Source organism: Mytilus trossulus, chromosome 2 (genome assembly GCF_036588685.1).
Source record: "Mytilus trossulus isolate FHL-02 chromosome 2, PNRI_Mtr1.1.1.hap1, whole genome shotgun sequence".
Classification (NCBI taxonomy): domain Eukaryota; kingdom Metazoa; phylum Mollusca; class Bivalvia; order Mytilida; family Mytilidae; genus Mytilus; species Mytilus trossulus.
Window position 1 is genome coordinate 67,007,496 of NC_086374.1, and position 24,176 is coordinate 67,031,671.

At 30.9% G+C, this 24,176-nt stretch overlaps 2 protein-coding genes across 5 annotated transcripts in view; one reads left to right on the top strand and one right to left on the bottom strand.

Annotated features, from left to right (window-relative positions):
• Window positions 1-3,209: 3,209 nt before the first annotated feature.
• Window positions 3,210-19,564, bottom strand: LOC134707844 (alkylglycerol monooxygenase-like). The gene is made up of 12 exons (XM_063567933.1): window positions 19,475-19,564; window positions 17,778-17,907; window positions 13,668-13,795; window positions 12,792-12,943; window positions 10,853-10,956; window positions 10,134-10,229; window positions 9,284-9,416; window positions 8,786-8,865; window positions 7,678-7,812; window positions 6,628-6,747; window positions 5,658-5,740; window positions 3,210-3,984 (listed from the first exon to the last, which is right to left on the bottom strand). The coding sequence occupies exons 2-12, from the start codon at window positions 17,880-17,882 to the stop codon at window positions 3,795-3,797; spliced, it is 1,326 nt and encodes a 441-aa protein (XP_063424003.1). The 5' UTR covers window positions 17,883-17,907; window positions 19,475-19,564; the 3' UTR covers window positions 3,210-3,794.
• Window positions 19,524-24,176, top strand: part of LOC134707842 (methionine--tRNA ligase, cytoplasmic-like) — a 44,847-nt gene continuing 40,194 nt past the window's right edge. For all 4 annotated transcript variants that reach the window (XM_063567929.1, XM_063567930.1, XM_063567931.1 and 1 more), the window contains exons 1-2: window positions 19,524-19,699; window positions 23,523-23,613. In XM_063567929.1, coding sequence (XP_063423999.1) covers window positions 19,591-19,699; window positions 23,523-23,613 — 200 coding nt within the window. In that variant the 5' untranslated portion in view covers window positions 19,524-19,590. The remainder of the gene's footprint in view (window positions 19,700-23,522; window positions 23,614-24,176) is intronic.

A 24,176-nucleotide genomic window follows, 5' to 3' on the forward strand; every position in this document is an offset into this window, starting at 1 on the left:
ACAGTAATATTCATGATTTAGGGGTGGGGATCTGGACATTTTACAAGTTCTCAAACAGGTATCAGGTAGGGTAAGAGTGACCCTAGGGGACTAGCCTTTTATTTCATCTGATTTGTTTTATTATTCCGTACAAGAATATATGTTGTTTCAGTGCGGGGATTTCAACAGTTTTCAAGTTTTCGAAAAGAAGGGGGTGGATCTTGACTGTTTACAAGGTTACACCGAGGGACTCTAATTTTATTGGTTTTATTGTCCAATACAAGAATATTTATGGTTAAGGGTTGGGGATCTCAACCGTTTATAAGTTCTCAAACATTGGGTTGTAGATGACCCATAGGGACTCCCACTATATTTCGTTTGTTTTGTTTTGTTGCCCCATAAAAGAATATACATATATGGTTTAGGGGTGGGGATCTCAACCGTTTACAAGTTTTCAAAAAAGAAGGGGGTGGGGTCACCCATGGACTTTTTCTATATTTCGTTTGATTTATTTGATGGTCCCATACAAAAATATATATAGTTTGTGGGTGGGGATCTCAACCGTTTACAAGTTCTCAAAGAACAAGGGGTGGGAGTGACCCCTGGGTACTCGCCTTCTTTTGCATTTGATTTGTTTTATTGTCCAGTACAAGAATATATATGGTTAAGGGGTGGGGATCTCGACCATTTCCAAGTTCTCAAACATGAGGGGTGGTGCTGACCCAAAGGGCCTCCCACTTTATTTGATTTGTTTGTTGCTTACTTGGGCCCTTTTTGGCCCCTTATTCTTAACTATTGGAACCAAAACTCCCAAAATCAATCCCACCTTCCCTTTGTGGTCATAAATAAACCTTGTGCTTAAATTTCATAGATTTCTATTTACTTATACTTATACTAGTAATTGTGCGAAATAAAAAAAAATGCTTATTTGGGCCCTTTTTTAGTCCCTAATTCCTAAACTATTACTCCCAAAATCATCCCAACCTTCCTTTTTTAAACATAAACCTTGTGTTAAAATTTCATAGTTTTCTATTTACTTATACTAGAGTGATTGTGCGAAAACCAAGAAAAACGCTTATTGGCCCCTTTTTTGGCCCCTTATTCTTAAACTGTTGGGACCAAAACTTCCCAATCATTCCCAACCTTCCTTGTGTTGTCATTAACCTTGTGTTTAAATTTCATAGATTTCTATTAACTTATACTAAAGTTATAGTGCGAAAACCAAATGTCTTTGGACGACGACGATGACTATGCCAACCTCATACCAATATATGACAAAAATTTTGCGGTCGTATAAAAAGACGATGTTGTATGATTGCAAATGTGACGACTTTTCACAAGAGACCAAATGACACAGAAATTAATATCTATGGGTCACCGTACAGCCTTTCACAATGAGCAAAGGCCATACCGCATAGTCAGCTATAAAAGACACCGAAATGAATCTGTCTGATTTGTTCATGTCTGTCATCTCTTAGTAGTGCCTTCATAGAAAAAATAATTCATACAACTGTTGGTAACAATCTTTATTTAGGGGCCAGCTGATGCCCACCTTCGGTGCAGGACTTTTTTGCTGTGTTGAAGACCCATTGGTTACCTTTGGATGTTGACTGCTCCTTGGTGAGGTTGTTGTCTTCTTGACATATTCCCCTTTTCCATTCTTAATTTTATCATGTGTGAATGTTTAAGAAATAATTGATTCAAGCTATACTTTATTGTAGTTTTTACATGGGTAGGCATTATATTCATGATTATTTTTCCCCGAGCAATAGTTAGGGCTAAACTAACACGAATATAATGCCTAACCATGTAAAAACTACAATAAAGTATAGCTTGCATCAATTATTACTATTCCCATTATGACAATTAAGGTCATTTCTATGTCCAATGAGTATAAGGGTAAAGCGATTGTTTGGGCTATTCCATGAGCATCCCTTTTTTGTTTGTAAAGAAGCAAACAGCTGGCACTGTGATTTTTCAGATGGAGGAGTTTTTGAACAGCCAGCATGAAAGGTTGTCGTATCTAGGTCAAATATGTCAATTACGGAATGCAACACATTACTGCAGTCAGAATAAAGGAATAAGTAACAACATGTGCATTATTTAAGAGTTTGGAAGTGTTTTAAGTTAATGAAATATATTAAATTCTTGCCAATTTGATAAAATTCATTATTCCGCAGTAGTCAACGAATATACACATGTGCAAAAAAATATTATTGGATTTAGAGCATGGGTTTATTCATAAAGTGAAAGAAGCACATCATATTAGAACAAGAGGCTGTCACAACGACAGCAAACCAGATTTAATCATTTATAAACATTTATTTGTATCCTGTCAATATCACAAGAACCATAACTGATGAACAGGGAAAGTGAAAATCGTCAATATCAAATTTGAACTCCTTTTTGTCAGCAGTATCAACATATTAAAATTTGAAAAGCTTAGGTTGAATGGTTCATGAGTAAATGCACGGACACGACTGGAAAAGCCATTTTTCAATCTTTCAAGAACCATAACTCCTGAACGGTAAAAGTCAAAATCATCATTATTGAACTTGACCTCCATTTTGTCATCAGTAACAACATATTAAAATTTTGGAAGCTTTGATTGAACAGTTCATGCGTAAATGCATGGACACGACTGGAAATGCCATTTTTCAATATTTCAAGAACCATAACTCCTGAACAGTAAAAGTACAAATAGTCATTATTGAACTTGACCTTCATTTTGTTGTCTGTAACAACATATTAAAATTTGAAAAGCTTTGGTTGAACGGTTCATGCGTAAATGCACGGACAACATTAGGTTGCTGCCCGACGGCCGAAAGCCCGACCGCCGTACATCCTTAAATCAATAACCGACATTTTTGTCACAAAAATCCGGTTAATAAAATTTAAATTATTAACTGATGGCTGTCTTATCAACAATTATTACACACATATTCCGTTGTTAGATTGCCCTAAAATGTCAGTGTGACCGCTGGCAATCACTTGCCACCCATCTTGTATCCATTTGTTGACATTATTTATTTTAATAATATGAAAAAATAATCTTAAAATAGCAAGTTAAACTTGATTCTAAATTTCCTTTATTGCACAATCTGTTATCACATATCATTTGAATCAACACAATAATGTTAGAAAACATAACAAACTAATCTCTTGCCTTAACCCTTCCCTCCATTGATTTTTTTAACACACATGATTTGCATAGGATTTTTTCAATCAGGTTTAAAGTATTGATGCATTGTGAAAACAAATATTTCATCAATAAAATTCCAGTCAGATATTCTCATGAATTTCCTTATTATTTTAGATACAAGTTTTATTAAGTCTTAAGCAGACATTTTGTAGTCAAAGCGTTGAAACTAAGGTACTACACAGGCGTCAAAAGGCGTCATTAGGGAGTTAAGGGGGTGGCGTCAAAAGGCGACATTATGGAGGAAAGGGTTAACCTGAAATACACATAATGACTTGCACATTTCAAAATATCAAATATAAAACTTAAAATGTTATTTGGTAATGGCATATATAAATAAAATCAACAATCATAAAAAATATACAAAAGTATAAATATTATTAAAAATATCACAGTATGGACATGAAAAATCAATTATTTATAGTTGATCAATGTCTAAACCATTTTAAAATCATTTTTAAATGCAACTGCATCTTAAAACATCATGTATAAGTCGAACAATTTGACTCCTTCAAGGTGAGACAAAAATCCATAAAAAAAACCCTGGTCATAAAATGTGGAGTAAATTATCATGAGCACCACCATGACTAGACAATTATGCTATAAGTACATGGAATTACAAAGATTTCTTAATTTTTGAAGTATACTGGTTAAATGTTAAATAACCCCACAATATTGCAGATCCTATATAAATCCAATACACTACAGAAGTAAATGTCAAGGACATTCCTATTGACGGACTTCCAGCCTTACAGACAAAGATGAAACACAAACATCTAAATAACTCCATATATGGTGCCATCATCCTGAAAATGAAAAAGAAGAAATTTTGAGGTTATTTATGAACAAGCATGCAGTTAAAGTATCAAGATACAAAAAGCTACTAAAGGCCTGAATCGCTTACCTGTCAAAATAAATTTCTATTGTTTATTAATCACCTACAGATAATGCTGAAAGGTACTTGAGATTTGCAGTCTGTCTGGCTGTCTGTCCATCTGTTAGTGTGGCTTATCAGTTTTCCATGGTTGAAGGTATTGGTTTGATATTTGGGATATTGTTTTATGTTGACAAGTTCAAATTTTGTTCTGGTCTAATGATTTTGTGCAGAGTTATGGTCCTTTGACTAAGAAAATTCATTCAGATAATAATTTTTCTACACTTTTTTTGAAGATATTGATTTGATAACTTGTGCATAGTTTTATAATGACAAGTTATAGATCAAGTTCAAATTTTATTTCAGTTTGATGATTTGGTGTACAGTTATGGTCCTTGGACTTATTCACTCAAATAATCAGTTTCCCCCCTTTTTTCAATCATACTTGAAGATATAGAATGGATAGTTGGTAAATAGTTTTATCAGGACAAGGAACAGATTAAAGTCGAAGTTTGTTCAGGTGTGGTAATTTGGTGCAGAGTTATGGTCCTTGGACTTAAAAATTCACTTCAATAATCAGTTTTCCACACTTTTTTTGTCATGCTTGAAGATATAACTTGATATTTGTTATAAAGTTTACACCATGACAAATCATAGATCAAATTGGTATTTTGTTCTAGTAAAATGAATTTTTAACTGTGCAATACTCTCAGAATGATTGTTATAGTTCGAAATGTTATGGGCAAAATCAAAAATCGTAGTTTAAGTGCAATAACTCTCTGAAAGCAGTCATCCAAGCATTTTTGCATATTTTCAATTGCTGATAATGTTTGCTGTTTACAGCATCTTTTTCTGTTATAGCTTTAAACATAATAGACAAGATTTTCAAAATTTGTAATTTATGGACTGCTGTAAGGAGACGACGGCCAATAGTCATATAAGAATTTTTGAATATCTTGTATTGTGTAAGTTTTAGAGGTAACGAAAAAAACAGCATATATAGCAGATTAATAAATATAGAATAATAGGTAGTTGAAGTTTTGATACTGACTATATCATGTGGAATATCTAGACGAGCCCGTTAGGGCGAGTTAAGATATTCAACATGATATAGTCAGTATCAAAAACGGAACAACCTATTATTCTGTTTATCGGTAATGATGACGTCCCGCAATGTTATGACGTCACACAATGTATTGCCTAATATTTTCAGTGATACAGCCAGTACGGTGATACTCGAAAATATTAGGCAGTAAGATCAAAGGGAAAATATACAAAATACCGATAAACACAAATTTTGATCATTGAGAAGCTTTTATATTTACTTAACAATACAACATGATTAAAATGTTTAGCTGATTTTACAGAGTTATCTCTCAGCAATGTTAGGTACCAACTTAAACAAGACCTAAAAATGAATCATAAAAATAAATCAAGATGCATTTATTCACAAATATGTTTATCTTCTTTTTCTAAATCTAATGAACATTCTTATGTTCCAAAAGACAGCTCCTTGTGATAATATGCTTATATAATTTTAAGAATTATTGAAGGAGATGTAATGGATACATGTCAGCTGGGTTTTACTTTATTTATATTTCTTACCTTGCATCAAAAAGGGCTCCAAAAACTTCTAGACAATAAATTATATACAAAATATAGCATACCACACTGAATGCATTCATACTCTGAAATAAAACAATATTCTTTATTAATCATAGATTAATGAGGTACAAAATAAAATGTCAAGATCATTTAAGGTAAAATATAAACAAGCAAACTTTGAATTCTTTTAGTGCTTTAAAAATGTGATGAATTGCTGATCAGTTTTAGGTTGCTATAAAGCGGTAAAAGTCTATGAGACTGCAATAGTCTATCTCCTACACAGCTTAATGCAGGTACTTACACTTTTGGTATTTAGCTGAATTTTGTTGCCGAATGACCTTCACCCTGCTCCGAATAACTTTCAGGCTTTAAGCAACAATCACTTTTTAATTGTGATGTCAAAGTTTACCAGAACTTGTATAATTTTATGTAATGGCGGACAAACTTGCATACAAGTGTAAATATGTCTAAACCAGCATTGAAACAATCATTTACAAAAAATACTTATTACAAGCTGAATTAACTATACCCATTTGCCACACAGCGTTCTCCCAAGAACCTTATGGCATCATTATTTGAGGGTGATTTGTCATGTCATCTAAATTGACTGTGTTATGGACCTGATTCCTTAATATCTAGAAACCTGATGACATTTAAAAATCTCTGTTTACCAGGATGCTGTATGAATTCAGAGAGAGCACATACACAGTGTGTTTATTTATTTTTATCTGAATGTTTGTGATTTTCTTCAGGAGCATTATCCTATATGGAAATTAAATTCACTGCCCCGAAATAAAACAGAACTGATTGTGCTTCTCATAACTAGTCTGTATAATAAAGTGTTGTGTGCAGAAATAATGAAAAATCACTAAAAAGATATTCAAATCTGTTTTCTATATATACATACATATATATATTTTTTTTATAATAAATGGAACAGTAATTGCTGTATCAAGCTGGTTCTTCTTACCTGGTCTCTATGAGCTAACACATCATACCCAACAATAAGTAAACCAAAATGTACCCATATGTACACATTCATCCATGTTGGTAACATGGGTCCTTCATACTTTGGCATTGGAGCTGACACCTGTAGTAAAATTCCATACATTATTCATTTTCATCAAAATTCTACTGCAAAAAAAACCAGTAATTGACAGTAAGTGTCATCTATCTACATTGGCTATGCTGCAGCAAGAACAGGTACACTATGTTGGATAAGGTCCTTATACACCAATAGCCCCTAAAAAACTGTTAAAGTTTGATTCCGCAGGTGTCTATCCACTTGGAACTTGAAATGTCACTCAAAATCAAATTTTAGATAAACCGGGTGTAAAATTTCGAGATTTTCATTGACTAAGGTATACGAAATATTTTTGCAATTATTATTTTGGCGGTTTCGAAACTTTTATCAATTCCTTTGCATGTAAACTTTTAAATTGGCGGAATTTATTTTGCGATTTTTTTCAACCTGCGAAAATAAGCGAAAATTTACACTCCACGAAAATAACCCGCTATACGGTAATCTTCTATATGGTACAAAGCTATTTTATCCAGAGACAAGTGTCCATTGAAAGATGTCAATATAACGTTAAATTTCATTTTCCTATGAAATCAAAATCATAACTGGTAACTTTTATAAGACCATGAATCTGATGTAGAGTAGTTGTCGTTTGTTTATGTGATATATACATGTTTCTCGTTTCTCATTTTGTTTATATAGATTAGACCGTTGGTTTTCCCGTTTGAATGGTTTTACACTAGTAATTTTGGGGCCCTTTATAGCTTGTTGTTCGGTGTGAGCCAAGGCTCTGTGTTGAAGGCCGTACTTTAACCTATAATGGTTTAATTTTTAAATTGTTATTTGGATGGAGAGTTGTCTCATTGGCACTCACACCACATCTTCCTATATCTATATAGTATAAATAAATATATACATTCTGTATATTAACACTTGCTTGACTATACTTCCACTATTTCATATGGTTTTATAACTTAAAATTCTTTATCTAATTTTTACCTTAGGTATATCTTCTATCATTCCCAATCTTGGTTTCCCTGGAGACCATCCAGGACCTTTAAAAATAACTGATAATTTGTTTCCAATCCCTGGAGTTGCCATGAAAGTTTTCAACATATATTGCAGATGGCATATCTTCAAAATAGAACAATACAAAACATTGATGAATGCCTGATATAAATATTACACACTAATAATAAAAAATAAATGACATTAAAGATAACAACACCCATCAATTACCGCATGGTGATTAATTTATTGTGGTCATAATAATACAAGTATAATATATTCCCAAGCACAAAAGTTATAATATATTCCCAAGAACAAAAGTTATATTATTATTGTGAATAAACAAAAAATATTGTCCTCATAATTTTTTTTAAAGGCTAGTAGTAGGTTAGTTAAGGGTTCCAAAACTGTTCTGACCCTACTAATTTAGAATTAAATTCAATTCAAAACCACAAGAGTACATTTAAGAAAAGAATAATGTGTTCAAATGTATCCTTCTGAAACACATATTTTATACATACAAGGGCAGTAACTCCATTATATTTTTGAAGGCAGTCTTTTTAATTTATTTTTTCATATATGTCCTAAAAAAATGAAGGTGTGAGATTGCTTACAGTGTAATTTTCCAATTAATTCAAGGGACATAACTACTGTAAAATTAATAGTTGGATCTGAGCTGATTTTTAAACTGGCCTAAAATCTTGCTAAAATAAATATATGATATAAATTTCATAAAATTCTGATAAGAAATGTAGGTCTGAGAATGGTCATAGTCTACCTCTAAGATCAATTTTACCGTAAATGACAATTAAAAATGCAAACATTTCAAAAGTAATTTCATTTTTAACAATTTTGATTAATTTTTAATTTCCAGGAGCATCTCTCAATATTTTTTTGGATGTTTCGTTTAATCTTTAGATAGAATAAGCATTCTAACAGGAAACTGATTAGTCTAGTATCTTTTTGGTAATCCATACTTGGTACTACTGAGTGATACTCAAGTAGTCGAGTACTTGTTGTCATTCTTTTCACCTCTTGATTTGTATAAATTCAAACATTCAAATGGTTTCTCTACAATCTAAATACAGATAGTGCTTACTTGTGAGTGAATAGGACCCCATGAATCTAGAGGATGTACAAGACCATAGACAACTTCTTCTTTTTCTTCTTCAAATGTTCCTATGATAATAACAAATACATACAATTTTAAGAATGTTAAAAAATTTAAGAAGCTTAACGAAAAATCGCACATTGATGTTTAAAACAAAACATAAGGATTCTTTCATGATTTAATTGATAATTTTAAATGTCTAGGTTATATATTAGTAACTGTTAGATAGAATCTTATTTTGCCCAAAACCCAAATGTTTATAATATTAAGTTTTGCTTTTTAACACAATACATAAAATAAAATAAGAGGTGCCTTTGAAAATCACTGTTTGGATTAAGCTGAATGAATGCACAGTGTTCCATACTAATGAAAAAAGATTACCAACATAAGTCATTATTAAATTCAGGTATAAGTTTTGCTTTAGTTGCTTTATATAAAATTCTGTTTCAGTTCCCCAGTTGTTTGAAGTTGTGTATAAGTATTTACCAAATAGTCTGTCAAATATAATGAGTGTTCCTCCAAAGTTTTTATCTATGTACTGTCTGTTTCTGCCATGATGGGCTCTGTGGTGGCCTGGACTATTCAAAATCCATTCTAATGGACCAATGCTTTTAATTGTCTAAAATAAAACATGTTCATGCAATAAACAATATTTTAAAGTTTATTCTAATATTTATATTGAATGTAAAGCAGTTTTTTAGTTGGGTGCCAGTATTTGTGATCTCTCAGTACTTGTTTGGTTTTTTGAAAGTGATTACATACTTTATAGTGGCTGATCTTTGTGAATATTTGTGTAATGATTTTATTTGTGAATGTTTTGTAACTGTACTTGTGAGTTACATGTAAGTCATCATCATGCCATTGATGGACCAAAACAAGTAGAGTCAAAATACACAATCATGAATTAACATAAAAAAATACACAATGTTCTAAATTTTTAATATCGTATTTCGTTCATTCAAAATTTATGACAACACACTAGACCTTGGATGAGTCAAATCATAGATTAGTTGAATACTTTCATTCTATCACTTTGATTTTGATGTAAGGAAGTTCCCTACTCAGTTTCAAAATAACAAGCTTTGCATTACACTAGTATATATTGATAGTGGATTAATAAAGGAACCAAAAGAGCAAAAAAAATATATGTCAATGTGCTTGTTTTCAAGATATTAGCCATTGAAATTTTGGTGGGAAAATGTTCTCTCTTGTTTTTTCATAGCTTTAAAATTGACTAGTTTATGTTCTGAATTCTGAAAATCTGACAAAAATTCAAAAACATGACAAGCAAACTTCCTTAATAAGGTAATAATGTACATTGTATCAATTTTATTACCTCTGTATGTATCCAGAACTGGTACAGCAGACTAAACTGGTTGTGGACGAGGAAAATTGATGGTGGCACACATAAAGCCATTGGAAGATAAAACATCTGATAAATAGAAACATTTCATTATTTCAACATTTATACTTTTTGGCAGTATAGATAAGAATTAGTCTGGTTTCAGTGGCGGATCTAGAAATTTTCAGAAGTGGGGGCCCACTCACTGACCTAAGAGGGGGCTCGCTCCAGTCACGCTTCAGTGATTCCCTATATAAGCAACCAAATTTTTTCCCAAAAAGGGGGGGGGGGCCCTGGGCCCACCCTAAATCCGCCCCTGTGTTTTACAAATTCACGATTTCATAATTGACTACTATCAAACTTGAAAACTGTTATAATTAATTTTCCATCTCAAATTGGACTAAAAATATGAAGAAAATTGATAAGTTTGTATTATATTTAAAATGCAGATTGTTTAAAATATCATGTATATTTATATAATAGTTATTTCCCCTTATACCTAATTAACATTTCAAAATGTAAGGCTTGCATTAAAAAACCCATTGAGGAACAAGAAAAAGTTCTGATCAAATTCCTTCCAACTATTGTAAAAAAAACCACAATTAAAGTGTGTCTGTCATCTGGTATTGGTTGAACAAGTGTCAATAAAAGATTAATCAGATTTTTCAGATTAATTTGTTTGGTTCAATCTTTGCATGATATAGTTAACATACCCAAGAAATATACTTAAGTAAGCAGGACTGTCTAAGTGCTGTGGTAAGGTTATAATCTTCTGAGCTGTGATGGGTTTGGTGTGCTGCCCAAATTATATTCACTTCTGTGTAAAGCAAGATAGGAATGAATCAATAGAATTTCCTTTACATTAAGGATTGATTTTAAAACAAATATAGTTCAACTTGAATAATTATAAGTTTTATACCTGTTAAGGTGGTACCTAGCACTACAGGGAGATAACTCTGTAAAATCAGCTAAACGTTTTAATTACCTTGTGTTGTTAAGGGAATATTAAGCTTCTCAATGATCAAAATAAGTGTTTGTCAAACTGCTATATATGTATAAGCAATGTAATTTTTCTGATAAAACGGTTGGTTCAAATTTTTTAAAGTTTTTATATTTTTGTCAAAGGGTCAAAGTAAATACTTTGTCAAAATTTGAAGAAAATTAAACGAGCCAAATTAATTTTAGTTAAAGTGTTGGGTACCACCTTAAATATAAAGATTAAGTATAAAAGTGCTTCATTTTCAGTAATTTAAGAAAATCAACATGATATTACCCTTTTGTTCTGTTTTTAAATTGTAAAAAGAGATAAAAACTAGCTTGCTCAGAGATTTCTATAATGCCATCCTTTCAATTATTTTTACATATACAGTCTAACCAGGTTTAAGAGACCAAAAGTGGTCTCACAAGACAAGTGGTCTCACAAGACAGGTGGTCTTTTAATACAGGATCAATTTATATCAAATATACTACAGGTGTTTGCTTAATACAGATGGTCTCTTAAGCAAATTGACTGTATCAATAAAAATTTGACCTTATAAAACAATGAATTAATTGAAATTTGTATTTACATGTACACACAACGCAAAAAAATTATTATTGACAAAGGTTTGTAGAGATGCACTGATGATGAACAATAAAAATCATGGGTAAAACATGTGTGTGTGTGGTGATTTTATAAGGTGTTATACTTCATGTGTGTGTGTTTTGATTTTATAAGGTGTTATACTTAACCCAAGCAATATATCTATGAAAAGTAGACTGACGTAGCGCTGTTGTTAAATTATAATCCTCAGCGCTATGATGTGTCTGATGACCAGCCCACATTATATTGACTTCTAAAAAGTGTAAGAAGTTGTGAAAATGAGATAAAAACGCTTTGCTGTCAATCTCTTTAATCATAAAAATAAAATCACTTGAAATAAAAAAGGAAATATTTTTTTTTAATCAATTTTAGAAAATTCTTTAACACACTGAAATCAGAGTGTTCTTATGTTGGGTTGATACACTGCTGTCCAATGTTTGTAGGGTTTTAAATGTTTACAGACATGTTTACAACTCTTACAAATTCATAATGTGGCTGTCTCAAGCCCTTCAGTGGTGGTTGTTTGCCATATTTTTTTTAGTTATTTCTTTAGTATAAAATAGCTAAATATATTGAAGTCATTGTGTTTTCTCTTTGATTTTTTTCACATTTTGTATTACTAGACCCTAAGTATGTGATATGTGATTTGCTTATTGTTGAAAAAATTAAGTGACATCTATGTTATATTGTCTTTGTTTGATAACTGTCTCATTGGCAATCCAATCACATCCCCCTTATATTTTTTTTCCCTGGTCTATTTGCTGTTTCATATATTTCTCAGTTGACATGATATACAAAATGTATCAATATACATGTGTTTCCAACAAAGTTTCAGTTATCAATCAATATAATATTTCCATTACTGAAAAACTTCTTAAACAGGCATCTCTTATAGCTCACTATACAGTACAGAGGTGTTGCGAGGTATCCAATAATCTGTATGCCCTAATTGTGGCAGGGGGTGTTGGGCATAGATTGGTCCAAGGCATAGACTTAGGCATTTTTCGTAGCAAAGTTTTGTGTACACAAAAGAGAAAAGTTAAACTCTTTGTTATTGTCAAATTCATTACCATGTCCCCATCTGTGAACCCAGTAGTAACAGAAATCCACACCAACCATTCCAAGGATCCAAGTCCACGGGTTGTTCCATGGTAACTGTATCATATTAAACCTCTCATAAAACCATACATAAGTAGACAACTCTACAGATCTGAACAGCAACCTAAAAAAAGAGTTTAAAACATTAATCTTTATGTACAGGTAACTCCTAGAACACAAACATACCATCTTCATAACTTTTCTAGTTTCGGTAATTGGAACATAAAAATACATTTTTATTACAGACAAAACTTGAATTTGCATCAAAGCTTCGCTTAAACTTATCTAAATTAAAAAAAGAATTGTTGAATTACAATGCTGTTATCTAATACTTAAATAATATTTACAAAACTAATTGTGTAGAATGATAAATCATTATATATATTCTTCAAAATGTTCAAATCTACATATATTCATATTGAACATACTAAATATGTATATACATTTGTATGGGAAAGTATGAGGATGATTTTACTTCTTTCAAATGCTTAAATCTTCATATATCATGCATGTAAATGATCATAACTTAAGCAAGCTTAGGTCATTATGTAAAACTTCATATATACGTTTTTTATATAGATTAGAGCGTTGGTTTTCCCATTTCAATGATTTTACACTAGTAATTTTGGGGCCCTTTATAGCTTGTTGTTCGATGTGAGCCAAGGCTCCGTGTTGAAGGCCGTACATTGACCTATAATGATTAACTTTTTTAAAATAATTTATTGTTATTTAGATAGAGAGTTGTCTCATTGGCACTCACACCACATCTTCCTTTATCTATGTGTATAGGTGGAGAGTTATCTCATTGGAACTCGTATAACATCTTTATATTTCCATTCATTTATTACCCATGCATTAATGAAAGTAATCCATTAGCAACAGAACTAAATCCATCATTGAATCTTGGTAATGGCTTTCCTTGTATATATCTTACGATTGCTTCTATTATTATCATAGAGACAAAGTATGGTATTGCCTGAAAGATAAAAACATATTTAATTGTTTGTGTGCAAAAAAATAATTAATTCAATGTACAACATTATAAACATGTACATTTAGTCTAAATTGTATGAAAGGAAAAAGAAAGCCTCATTTCAATGAATAAGTTGTGATTGACATAATTTCAGTAAAATTTATTTCCCTTTGCCCTTACATATAAAAAAAAATATATCTTTAAAGATCCCATTCAGAAACTTATCATAAGTTTTAACTGACTATCCATCTCTTTAACATCAATACTTACTATATTGCCGATCTCGGCAAAAAAGAAAATAAAAAAAAAATACCGCAAATTCTGCATTTTCCGTCATTGTTCGCGGACCCGATCTTGTCAAAAGTTGCCGTGGACTACACAAGCAAACTAGACTTTTTCCTCGATATTTGGGGATGAAGAAGGGGTGCGGACTATACACAAATGCGGACAATACACGGCCGAATACGGTAATCATTACATAATTCATCAATATCATCTAATATTAAAGGATCTGATCTCAAATTAACACGAATAATTCAGTCGATACATTAACCCCTGAATGCATAGACAATGAAAAATCTTCAATCAATCCATTAGGATTTAGCACAGGATTTACCTATTTGGATAAAATTGAACTAATTGCTGATTGGTCACCTCTTCTACAGGGCACCAATCAAAATCCAGGATTCGTGAAGAGTTTTTATCGTGTTAGGAATTCAGGCCCTCCCAAGTAGGAGAGATCGATTACGGGGAGGGACTGAATTATTCTGGTTAATCTCAAATAAGTACCTTGTAAACCAAACCATTCCATTTCCAAGAGAGCAACCAAGGGAAATAACTCCAGATCAAATTAATATATATTTCTATTTGAAGAGGCACTATAGCTAGAGATACATGAATATAAATAATCTAAAATATGATTTTGTTGGTTCAATCATTAATAAAAGTAAAATAGTGATTTAATAATTCACTTTAAGCAGCCAGTATGGTTCAATTTTCTCAAAATAAGCAAAGAACATTGATAATGTATTATTCACTTGCAAGTGAATAATTCCACCTCATTAAAATTCCATATTCATGTGAACTTCAATTTAACCACTTAGCGTAAGATAGATAACACATGAATTGCTTGTATTTAGTTATTTAAAGGAAAAGAATGTCAACATTGAAAGTGAAACAAAGGTATTAAATCATTTAATAGACTAATTCAATCTATAAAAAAATCCATTTTTATGCAGGTAAAAACAATTACAATGTATTTGCATATATATTTCTATTCTATAATATGAAATTAGACAAACCTAGAAACATCAGGTTTATCTATTTATGTCTATGTTTATGTTTATATCACCTATATGGTCATTGGGGGTATTCACAGGTCAACTTGATAGATAATTAGATAGTGCCTAGACCAAAATATACACGAAACAAAGCTCAGTCACATATATTCTCTAGCTCATGCCCTGTAAATTGTTTATTTTAGACTTTTTATAATTTGGATTGACTTATTTTAAACTGTCATGACTGTTTATAAATCAAATATTAATATTTGAGTCAAATCCATTTTGAATTTGACAGCTAGCTATATAGTGCCCCTTTAAGTATGTTAAATATGACAAAAATAAAACTTGATACAACATTGTATAAGCTTGTAAAAGTATAAGTTGACACGAAAGACAAAAATATTAAAAATTTACCACATTTTAATCATTAAAAAGATCTTCATGTTTTGCCTATAGACATGATAGATAGACGACATCAAGATGATAATGAATCGAAAATTTACACTATTTACAATTCTTACCTCATCATATTTTTTTTGTCCTGATGAAGCTTATCTATAGGTGACACATATCAACCTATTTTACAATTAACATTCGGTTTTGAGTGTTGCTGTCTTTCGTGTTGAAATACATGTATTCTTATTTATTTTAAGACGGCTATGACTACCAAATGGTATCCACTCCCTTTAACTCTACCACACAATCATCACTTTATCTGTTTATATCTTTTGGTTGAGTTAAACAATTTCAATAGACATTTTATAGTGTGTCTTTTTAAGTTGAGATGTTGCACTGATGTTTCAGGTAAGGGTGAAGGTTGGCGCATATTAAAATGTTTAAACCAGCAGCATTTGTTTGCACCTGTCATAATACAAGTCTGGTTCCTGATGTTCAGAGGTTGTAACCTGTTGTTTATAGAAGTGGTTCATAGGTGTGTCTCAATTCTCATTTTTAAAATAGATTAGACTAGCTGTTGGTTTTCCAATTTGAATGGTTTTTACACTTATCATTTTGGGGCCCTTTTCAGCTTGCTGTTCAGTGTGGGCCTAGGCTCCTTGTTGAAGGCTGTACTTTAACCCATAATGGTTTACTTTTATAAATTGAAACTTGGATGGAGAGTGGTCTCATACAACAACTTCTTATATATCTATTTATATTAAAACTAGTTTTTAATACTATTTGTCAACACCCCATCCTAGACAGTCAGAGTTCACTTTACTAATACTTGCATACCAGAAAACCTCAGACTATTGTCATGTCTGCTTTACAATTAAATTAGCTGTTAGTTTTACTACTTAGTCTGTTCAAGGATTTGTATAGTTAGACAATACTATACAAATCCTTGGTCTGTTAGTGTTAATTATGTAATACAATTAAAGGGTCTCACTAATTAGCGACAACAAGCGTCAACAAGCGACAACAAGAATTATTTTAGCGACAACAAGCGACATGAAGACTATTTAGCGACAATAAAACATTTTTGTTTATTAAATATTAGATATTAGATATAAAGAAATTTGTATGAAATGTTTGTTTTTTTTAAATTTACAAGCAGATATGTCTAAATAAACAAATAAAAAGATGAAAACATTCACATTTCAATTTTCTTTTCCTCTTGTTTGATTTCATTTCTTTGTATATCACAATTTGTATCAATATTTTCAGGACAATGATGCACAAATAATTCATTTTGCGAGCTTAAGGGTCTAAATCAATTTTTTTATTTAATATAGGATTTCTCTATATTTTTCTATAAATTAACTTTATCTTATACCTAATAGAAAAATGAAATAAAAAAAATGGGGTCACCGTGCATTTACGCTCACAATTTGCCTTCGAAAAAAGCATACATTTTTGTTAATGTCCTTTTTTTCTGTTGAACTAATAGGAGAAATATTGGTAATATTGAAATAAAAAAAGAACAAAATTACAGAAATTGGTTAGATTTTACAATTATTCAGTTTATGTAATGCCTTTTCGAAAACAACAATAAAAAATACAGGTCACCGATGAGTTAAAAAAGATATTTCATTTTTTATCCAAAAAAATGGCATTTTTACACCAAAGGGAGATAATTTGGAGCTTTTTCAATGATATCTAAATTTTAAAAGTCACCTAGGGCCAATATGTATTGATGTTTTTGAAAAATTCTTGTACCATAAGATAAAGTAACAACTACTAAAGGTAATTAATAAAATTTGTAAAGAAAAATAAATGTTTGATTTTTTTCTGAAAATCTTATACCCGCGAGCCTCCTTAATATATATTGCACGAAAAGAGTTTTAAAAAACAAATTATAAGATAAATAATATGTTCTAAAACACAAGGAAAAGTAATCTCATAATACAATAATTAAACGTACAATGTAATACTGGCTGTTATACATATCATTATAATAGATGATAGAATAAATATGTAAATAATGTTTCATTTTTTTCTATCAATTTCAACTTTCTTGTTGCTAAAATTATTTTCTTTTGAATATTCTTTTAATATTTATTGCAATAATTAATTTCAATTAAAAAAAATATGTTTTCTTGTCGCTAAATAGTTTCTTGTCGCTTGTTGTCGCTAAAATATTTCTTGTTGTCGCTTGTTGACGCTTGTTGTCGCTAAAATTCTTGTTGTCGCTAATTAGTGAGACCGCAATTAAAATATAGTTTGATAAGTCTCTTTAAACAGGTACTGTAAGAAAACCTTGCCTCGTCAACATATTTTGGAACCTCCTCAAGTTTCTCGAATGATGTTTCATTTGGAGAAACAAAATAAAACAGTCTTCTTAGAGGTTCTGCAGGAAACTTTGACATTGTTTATATTTTGATCTTGTGACATGTAAACCATGAGACATGTAAACCTGCTATTTTAAATTCCTTACACCTTAATTGCTTATTGTATGCAGATGACTTAGTATTGATGTCAGAAACAGCTGATGGTCTACAGAGGTGTATTGATAAACTATATAATTACTGTGATAAATGGGGGCTCCAAATAAATATAAAGAAAACTAAATCAGTAGTATTTAATAAAACAGGAAAACTAGATGAAAAAATATTTAATATTAATAATATACCTATTGAAAGGGCTAGGGGCTATAAATATTTAGGAATTTATGTAAGCGCAAGTGGAAGCTTTACAGAGGCTAAAGAAGATTTATATAAAAGGGGACTGAAAGCTTTATTTAAATATAAAAAAAAGTTTTAACTTATATAAACCTAAAATTAACACACTTTCACATATATTTGATCATACTGTGAAACCTGTGTTGTTATATGGGAGTGAAATATGGGGATCTTCAGTAATAAATAAACTAAATAAAAATGAACATAATCTTTTTAAACTATGCAAGGACATGAAACAAGAAAGTGTTCACGTCAAATTCTGTAAATTTTCTTTGGGTTTAGGTAAAAAATCTACAAATATAGCTGTATTGGGTGAAATGGGAAGATTTCCCTTATTTCTTGAGGTAATTTTAAATATGTTTAGATATTATAAATATATATTAAAGTCTGATGATATCCTTCTCTCTGAAGCCCTGAATGTCTCTAGATCACTAAATAGTTTAAACAAAAATAGTTGGTATAGTTGTATTGCTATTCTTATGAAATATCTTGATATAGATCTTAAACTTATTAAAAATTCAAAGATGGATTTAAAATCACTAATTTACCGGAAATTAAAACAGAAATATTCTTGTATTTGGAAATCTGAACTTTATAATGATAGACAAAATAAACAGCATGGAAATAAACTAAGAACTTACAGATTATTTAAAGAAAATATTTATATGGAAAAATACTTATTAATTTTAAATGAGGATGAAAGGCGACTGCTCACTAAGTTTAGAGTCAGTGCACATAAATTAGAAATTGAAAGAGGCAGATATGTGGGGCTTCGAGTGGAGGATAGAATATGTAAATTATGTAACACTGAAGTTGAAGATGAAATTCATTTTCTTCTTCAGTGTCCTGTTTTAGAAAATAAAAGATCTGAATATATAGATTACTTAAATAAGGTTAACAAAAACTTTAAAAGCCTCCCAAATAAATCAAAATTAATATGGTTAATGTCATCTGAGGATAATGTTATAATTAAAAAAGTAAGTTTATTATTGTGTACTTTATTCAAAGAGAGAAAATCAATTCTAGATACAGTTTAGTCACCGGTAGTTTGTCCATCTATATTATATTGTAAAACTATATATATATATATATATTCATCTATTTTGCAGATATTATTTAGGTGAAAAAAACTTGACTTTGTTTAATTGTTAAATAATCAATGTAATCAATATGTAATCACTTGTATGAAATTGAACTTAATTGTACTGCTCAAATTATTGGGCGTCATAATTGACAATAAAAAACTTTGTATTGTATTGTATTGTATTGTATTGTGACAGACGTATTCGGAACTGAAACCCGTTCGTTTTTATTTTTATACACAAACACGTGTATTTCCGGTTCTTTGACTGATGAAATTTCTTATTTTTATCGCGAAATATCTCCTTATTTTTGAATGAAAATGAAGCTATATACAGAAAAGGGTAATCTGAATACCCTGAAGCTGTTAGCTGCTGCAGAAGAAAGCGGAATCAAGCTGGAAGTTATCGAGAAAAAGCATGGAGGTATGTTCATGACATATGGCCCTAGTTTCTTCAAGCTCGACCCAATACCAACTCGCCCTACAGATGAAACGCGTCTGGTCACTGTGAATAAAGACTTGCAAACAAGCCCCGGTTGTTTTCCAATCCTTATAAAACTGTCAAAGTGTCATGTTGTATTTTTTACGATAACAATTGTATTTACAAGCAACACTAACATCACAGGCACTTAATGTTTCTATCCACGGAAAGACCCACTATCAAGTATATTTACTATACGTTGATAATCATAGTGGGTCTTCCTTTGATTCGAAACAAGTGCCTGTGACTAACATGACTAACCCATGAACATATATATTAGATTAGTCCGAGATTACTCTGACGTCCGATGGCTGTTTAGCCAGACCCCAGCTTGTCTTCACCTGTTTTTTCAACATCTGTTGGAAAAAAGTGATAAATCTATTTTTGTCACATGGTGATGGAAGACACATGACAGATTCATCTGAAAACAGTATCCCAGAACTGGCCTATTGGACTAAACTACCTCAATAGACAAACTTTAGTTCAAACCTAGCTGAATCAAACATAGTTATAGGAACTCACATTTTACATGTATCTCTTAAGAAACATGTATGTACATTGTAAGTCAGTAGTGCGAAAAATCAAAATATGCAACTCGATTTCAAATAAAGATTACTTTACTTTACATGGTATATAGATTGTACCACAATGCATGCATTTTTGTATTAAATTTGATATTAGTCATGTTAGTTCTGCATTCTTCTTTATACATGTATTTGCTGTCATGTAAGACACAAAGTTTTTGGTTGATAATATTTAAACTATATAGTAATACCTTGTAATTGGAAATACATGTGTACATGTACAGACATGTAGGTACAATTAATGTAAGGCAAACAAGTTTGGATACATATATATAAAACACTGCAAGATGATGCCAAAGGAACATCATCATATGATAAAGGAAAATTAACTATGGGGAAAGAAAAATCATTCCTTTTGTGGGAATTGATTTTGTAGATTTCCTGCTTTCTTGTGTAAAGCTAACATCTAGGAATGTAGTTATTCCTGTTTTTTTTTAATTTGTTTAACATGTTTATTAAAGAAAGTTCTTTTGGGTAAATATTGGCAGCATATTTTGAGAATATTTGGAAACTGTTGTTGAATTTATCAATTAATTGGAATTACAAATGTAATATAAAAAAGTAGATGTGGTATGATTGCCAATGAGACAACTATCCACAAAAGACCAAAATGACACAGACATTAACAACTTTAGGTCACCGTACGGCCTTCAACAATGAGTAAAGCCCATACCACATAGTCAGCTATAAAAGGCCCCGATAAGACAATGTAAAACAATTCAAACGAGAAAACTAACGGCCTTATTTATGTAAAAAAAAATGGAAGAAAAAAACAAATATGTAAGATGGGTCTTTGATGAATTGGTCATTAACTGTGTTTCACTATATATAACAAAAAATAAACAAGTGCTATATATTAAAAGGCATTGAATGGGAGCAATAATTCTCACAGGAATACCTAAATCTTTGCTGTATATAATTTCTCTATATTTATGGTTTCTGTAAGAAAATGAAAACATTAACAAAAATCATCTTTCATGGACAATAAGTGGACAATTGACAATTTTGGCAAAGGACTTTTAATCATAGACCTTATTTTGCTGAACACTTCTGCTTCACACATTTTCTCTCTACTAACGTTTCTACAAAGAATGCAGAAATCAAGAGTAAAAATACATCATTTAAAGTCTTTAACATGTCAAGAATCTGATGTACAGTAGTTGTCGTCTGTTTATGTAAAGTATACATGTTTCTCGTCTCTCTTTTTTTATACTGATTAGACCTTTAGTTTTCCCATTTGGATGGTTTCACCCTAGTAATTTTGGGGCCCTTTTATAGCATATTGTTCAGTATGAGCCAAGGCTCCATGTTGAAGGTTTTACATTGACCTATAATGGGTCACTTTTATAAATTGTTATTTGGATGGAGAGTATTCTCATTGGCACTTACACCACATATATATCTATTATGGGTCAATTAGGGTCATTTGAGGATTTCTTACAAGTTGACCTATTAATCGATATTACATTGGTTATTTTAAAAACTAAAATTTCTCTGTCTAATTATAGTTTTCAATATGATAATAAAAACTGTAAATATTTTTTTTGTCTTCAAATAGACATTTTCAGAAACAACTCTGAAAAAGGTGGTAATTTTTTTTTTATGAAATTCTCTAGGAGATTGACCTTGACCTGCTTTGTAATAATACCCTTATCAAAATTTGGTGTCACTGCTTTAGTTTTTGAGATATAAGCCACAAAATGTCTAACTATATATATATATATCTTAAAAGTAAACTTTGGTAAAATTGGCCCAGGATTTCAGAGAGTAAGTTAACATAGATATTTATTGCATCTTTATATTAAATAGTTTATGGAAAAAATTTCAATTTTAGAATAAGTCAAATTAACAGATAATTATTTTTTGACAGGTAGAATTTTTTGACAGGTAGAACATGTGTATCATACTATTTATAAATGTCTATATAAGTCGTGTATTTAAGACTTGTTCATGGTTGTATGTATGTCACTAAAGTGTGTCTATTTCATGTTCAACTTGTAAAAAATCCCTTTCATGTCTATAACAGTTTCAATATCTACCTAAATCCATTTCAACACATTTGATGATGAAATACCAATCTTGTCATGATCTCATGTAATTTCATTACTTACAATTTTAAAAGGTGTTTTAGATTTGATGTACATTACTACACAATGATCAGTTTTTAAAATTTGTTAAGGAAACCTGTCCTGGTAAGTGAAATTTAATTGAAAGAACATTTTAAACTTCATTAGGCAGTTTTTTTCTTTAAAATGAATTATTAGTAAAATTTGATGTATGCAAAAACTACTGTTGATTCATTTATTTTTCATAGGTACCTTGTTAGTGGATTGAGAAACAATTGTATTTATTTTAATATTTGATTGTGGTTTAGCAAAAGTTTGTATAAACATGATAAAGCCTATAGAAAGTTAATACTTCGTTGAACATTTCAATTTGTGGTATCCGTTTTACGAGGTTTTACCCCAAAAAAACAATAAAAATTGGTATTCCACAAATAAAAATGAATCCAGGGAACATGTATAGGTAAAGATAAGGTTATTAGGTTTTGGAAGAATGTTGCAGACCATCCAACACTTTTCTTTGTAGTCAGTCATTTCATTTTGATTTGTTTTATTTGTTTGAAAGTATTTGAAAATTTCATATAGATGTATAGAATAATGATTGCAAATGATAGAGTTGTGACCCTTAGACAGGGTAAATTCTTTAAAGATAATTGTTTTTCTGCATTTTTAACTGATGCATTTTTTTGGGGATGTATTGGCTTTCATCTCATTCCATTTCCTCCGCTTTTTTGGGTAAAGTCTGTTTCAATCAATTACAAAATCGGTATATATAGTTATAAGTACTCTAGAATTAACAGATTAGACTTTGTTTTGAAATGGGTAATTTTAAATTTTAATTAAACATTCAGTTGATTTCCATCACAATAGAACCTTTATTTCAAACATGTGTAATTCCCCCCAAATTAAATGCCAAATGCCTCACGTAACAAATAGTGTACATGTATTGCATAAGCTTTATTAAATTCTAATGCGTTTTGTGTTTATTTGTCAGATTACAAGTTTTCCTCAATCTATGGAAATTGGCACACTATAGAAAACAAATACATCTATAGTGTGCTGTTCTACTTATTCTGTTTCATTATGACTTACTGTTATTGAACTGTTTTTTTTCTTCAGAAAAAGTAGTTCCTTACCTGACTGCAAATGTGTTACCAGTGTTAGAAGTGTACCCTGGAAAGTTCCTGTTTTCTCCAAATTCTGCAACTAGGTTAGTCAATGATTAGTTCTATATGTAAATTTATCAGACCACATAAAAATTATCATGATGTGATTGGTTTAACATCGTCACATGTTGACCCCCTTTGAGACCGTAGGGCGTTAGTAAGTTTCATAGGGGGTTCATGACCCCTTAATGGTGATGTCATCTACTAATATTATTGTGTTTCATTGTTTATTTTTCAACAAAACGCAGGAGAATAAGTCCAGCGTCTGATAAATTTGTTATATGGTTAACTACTGACCCCCTATGGGTCCATAGAGGGTGAATAAAATGCATAGGGGATTCAGCCTCCAGCCTCACCCCTATGGATTTTACTAACCCTCTATGGATCTGTAGGGGGTCAGTAGCAAACCATATAACTTACATTGTATAGCATAAACGTATTTACACTTTTGGTATTTAGCTGTATCTTGTCTCCAAATGACCTTACATCACCTCCGAATAACCTTTTGACGTCAAGCAACAATCACTTTTTTAGTTGTGACGTCATATGTTTTGAATTATGAAGTCAAAGTTTATGGGAACCTGTGTGATGTTATGTAATGGCGGAC

Excerpts from the sequence above, each read along its gene's own strand:
- LOC134707844 (XM_063567933.1), bottom strand. The coding sequence starts at position 17,882 with ATGTCAAAGTTTCCTGCAGAACCTCTAAGAAGACTGTTTTATTTTGTT. Across the intron at positions 7,813-8,785 it reads GGGGTCCTATTCACTCACAA|ATATGCCATCTGCAATATAT; the intron begins GTAAGCACTATC and ends TCTATTTTGAAG. Across the intron at positions 5,741-6,627 it reads TGTTAGCTCATAGAGACCAG|AGTATGAATGCATTCAGTGT; the intron begins GTAAGAAGAACC and ends GTTTTATTTCAG.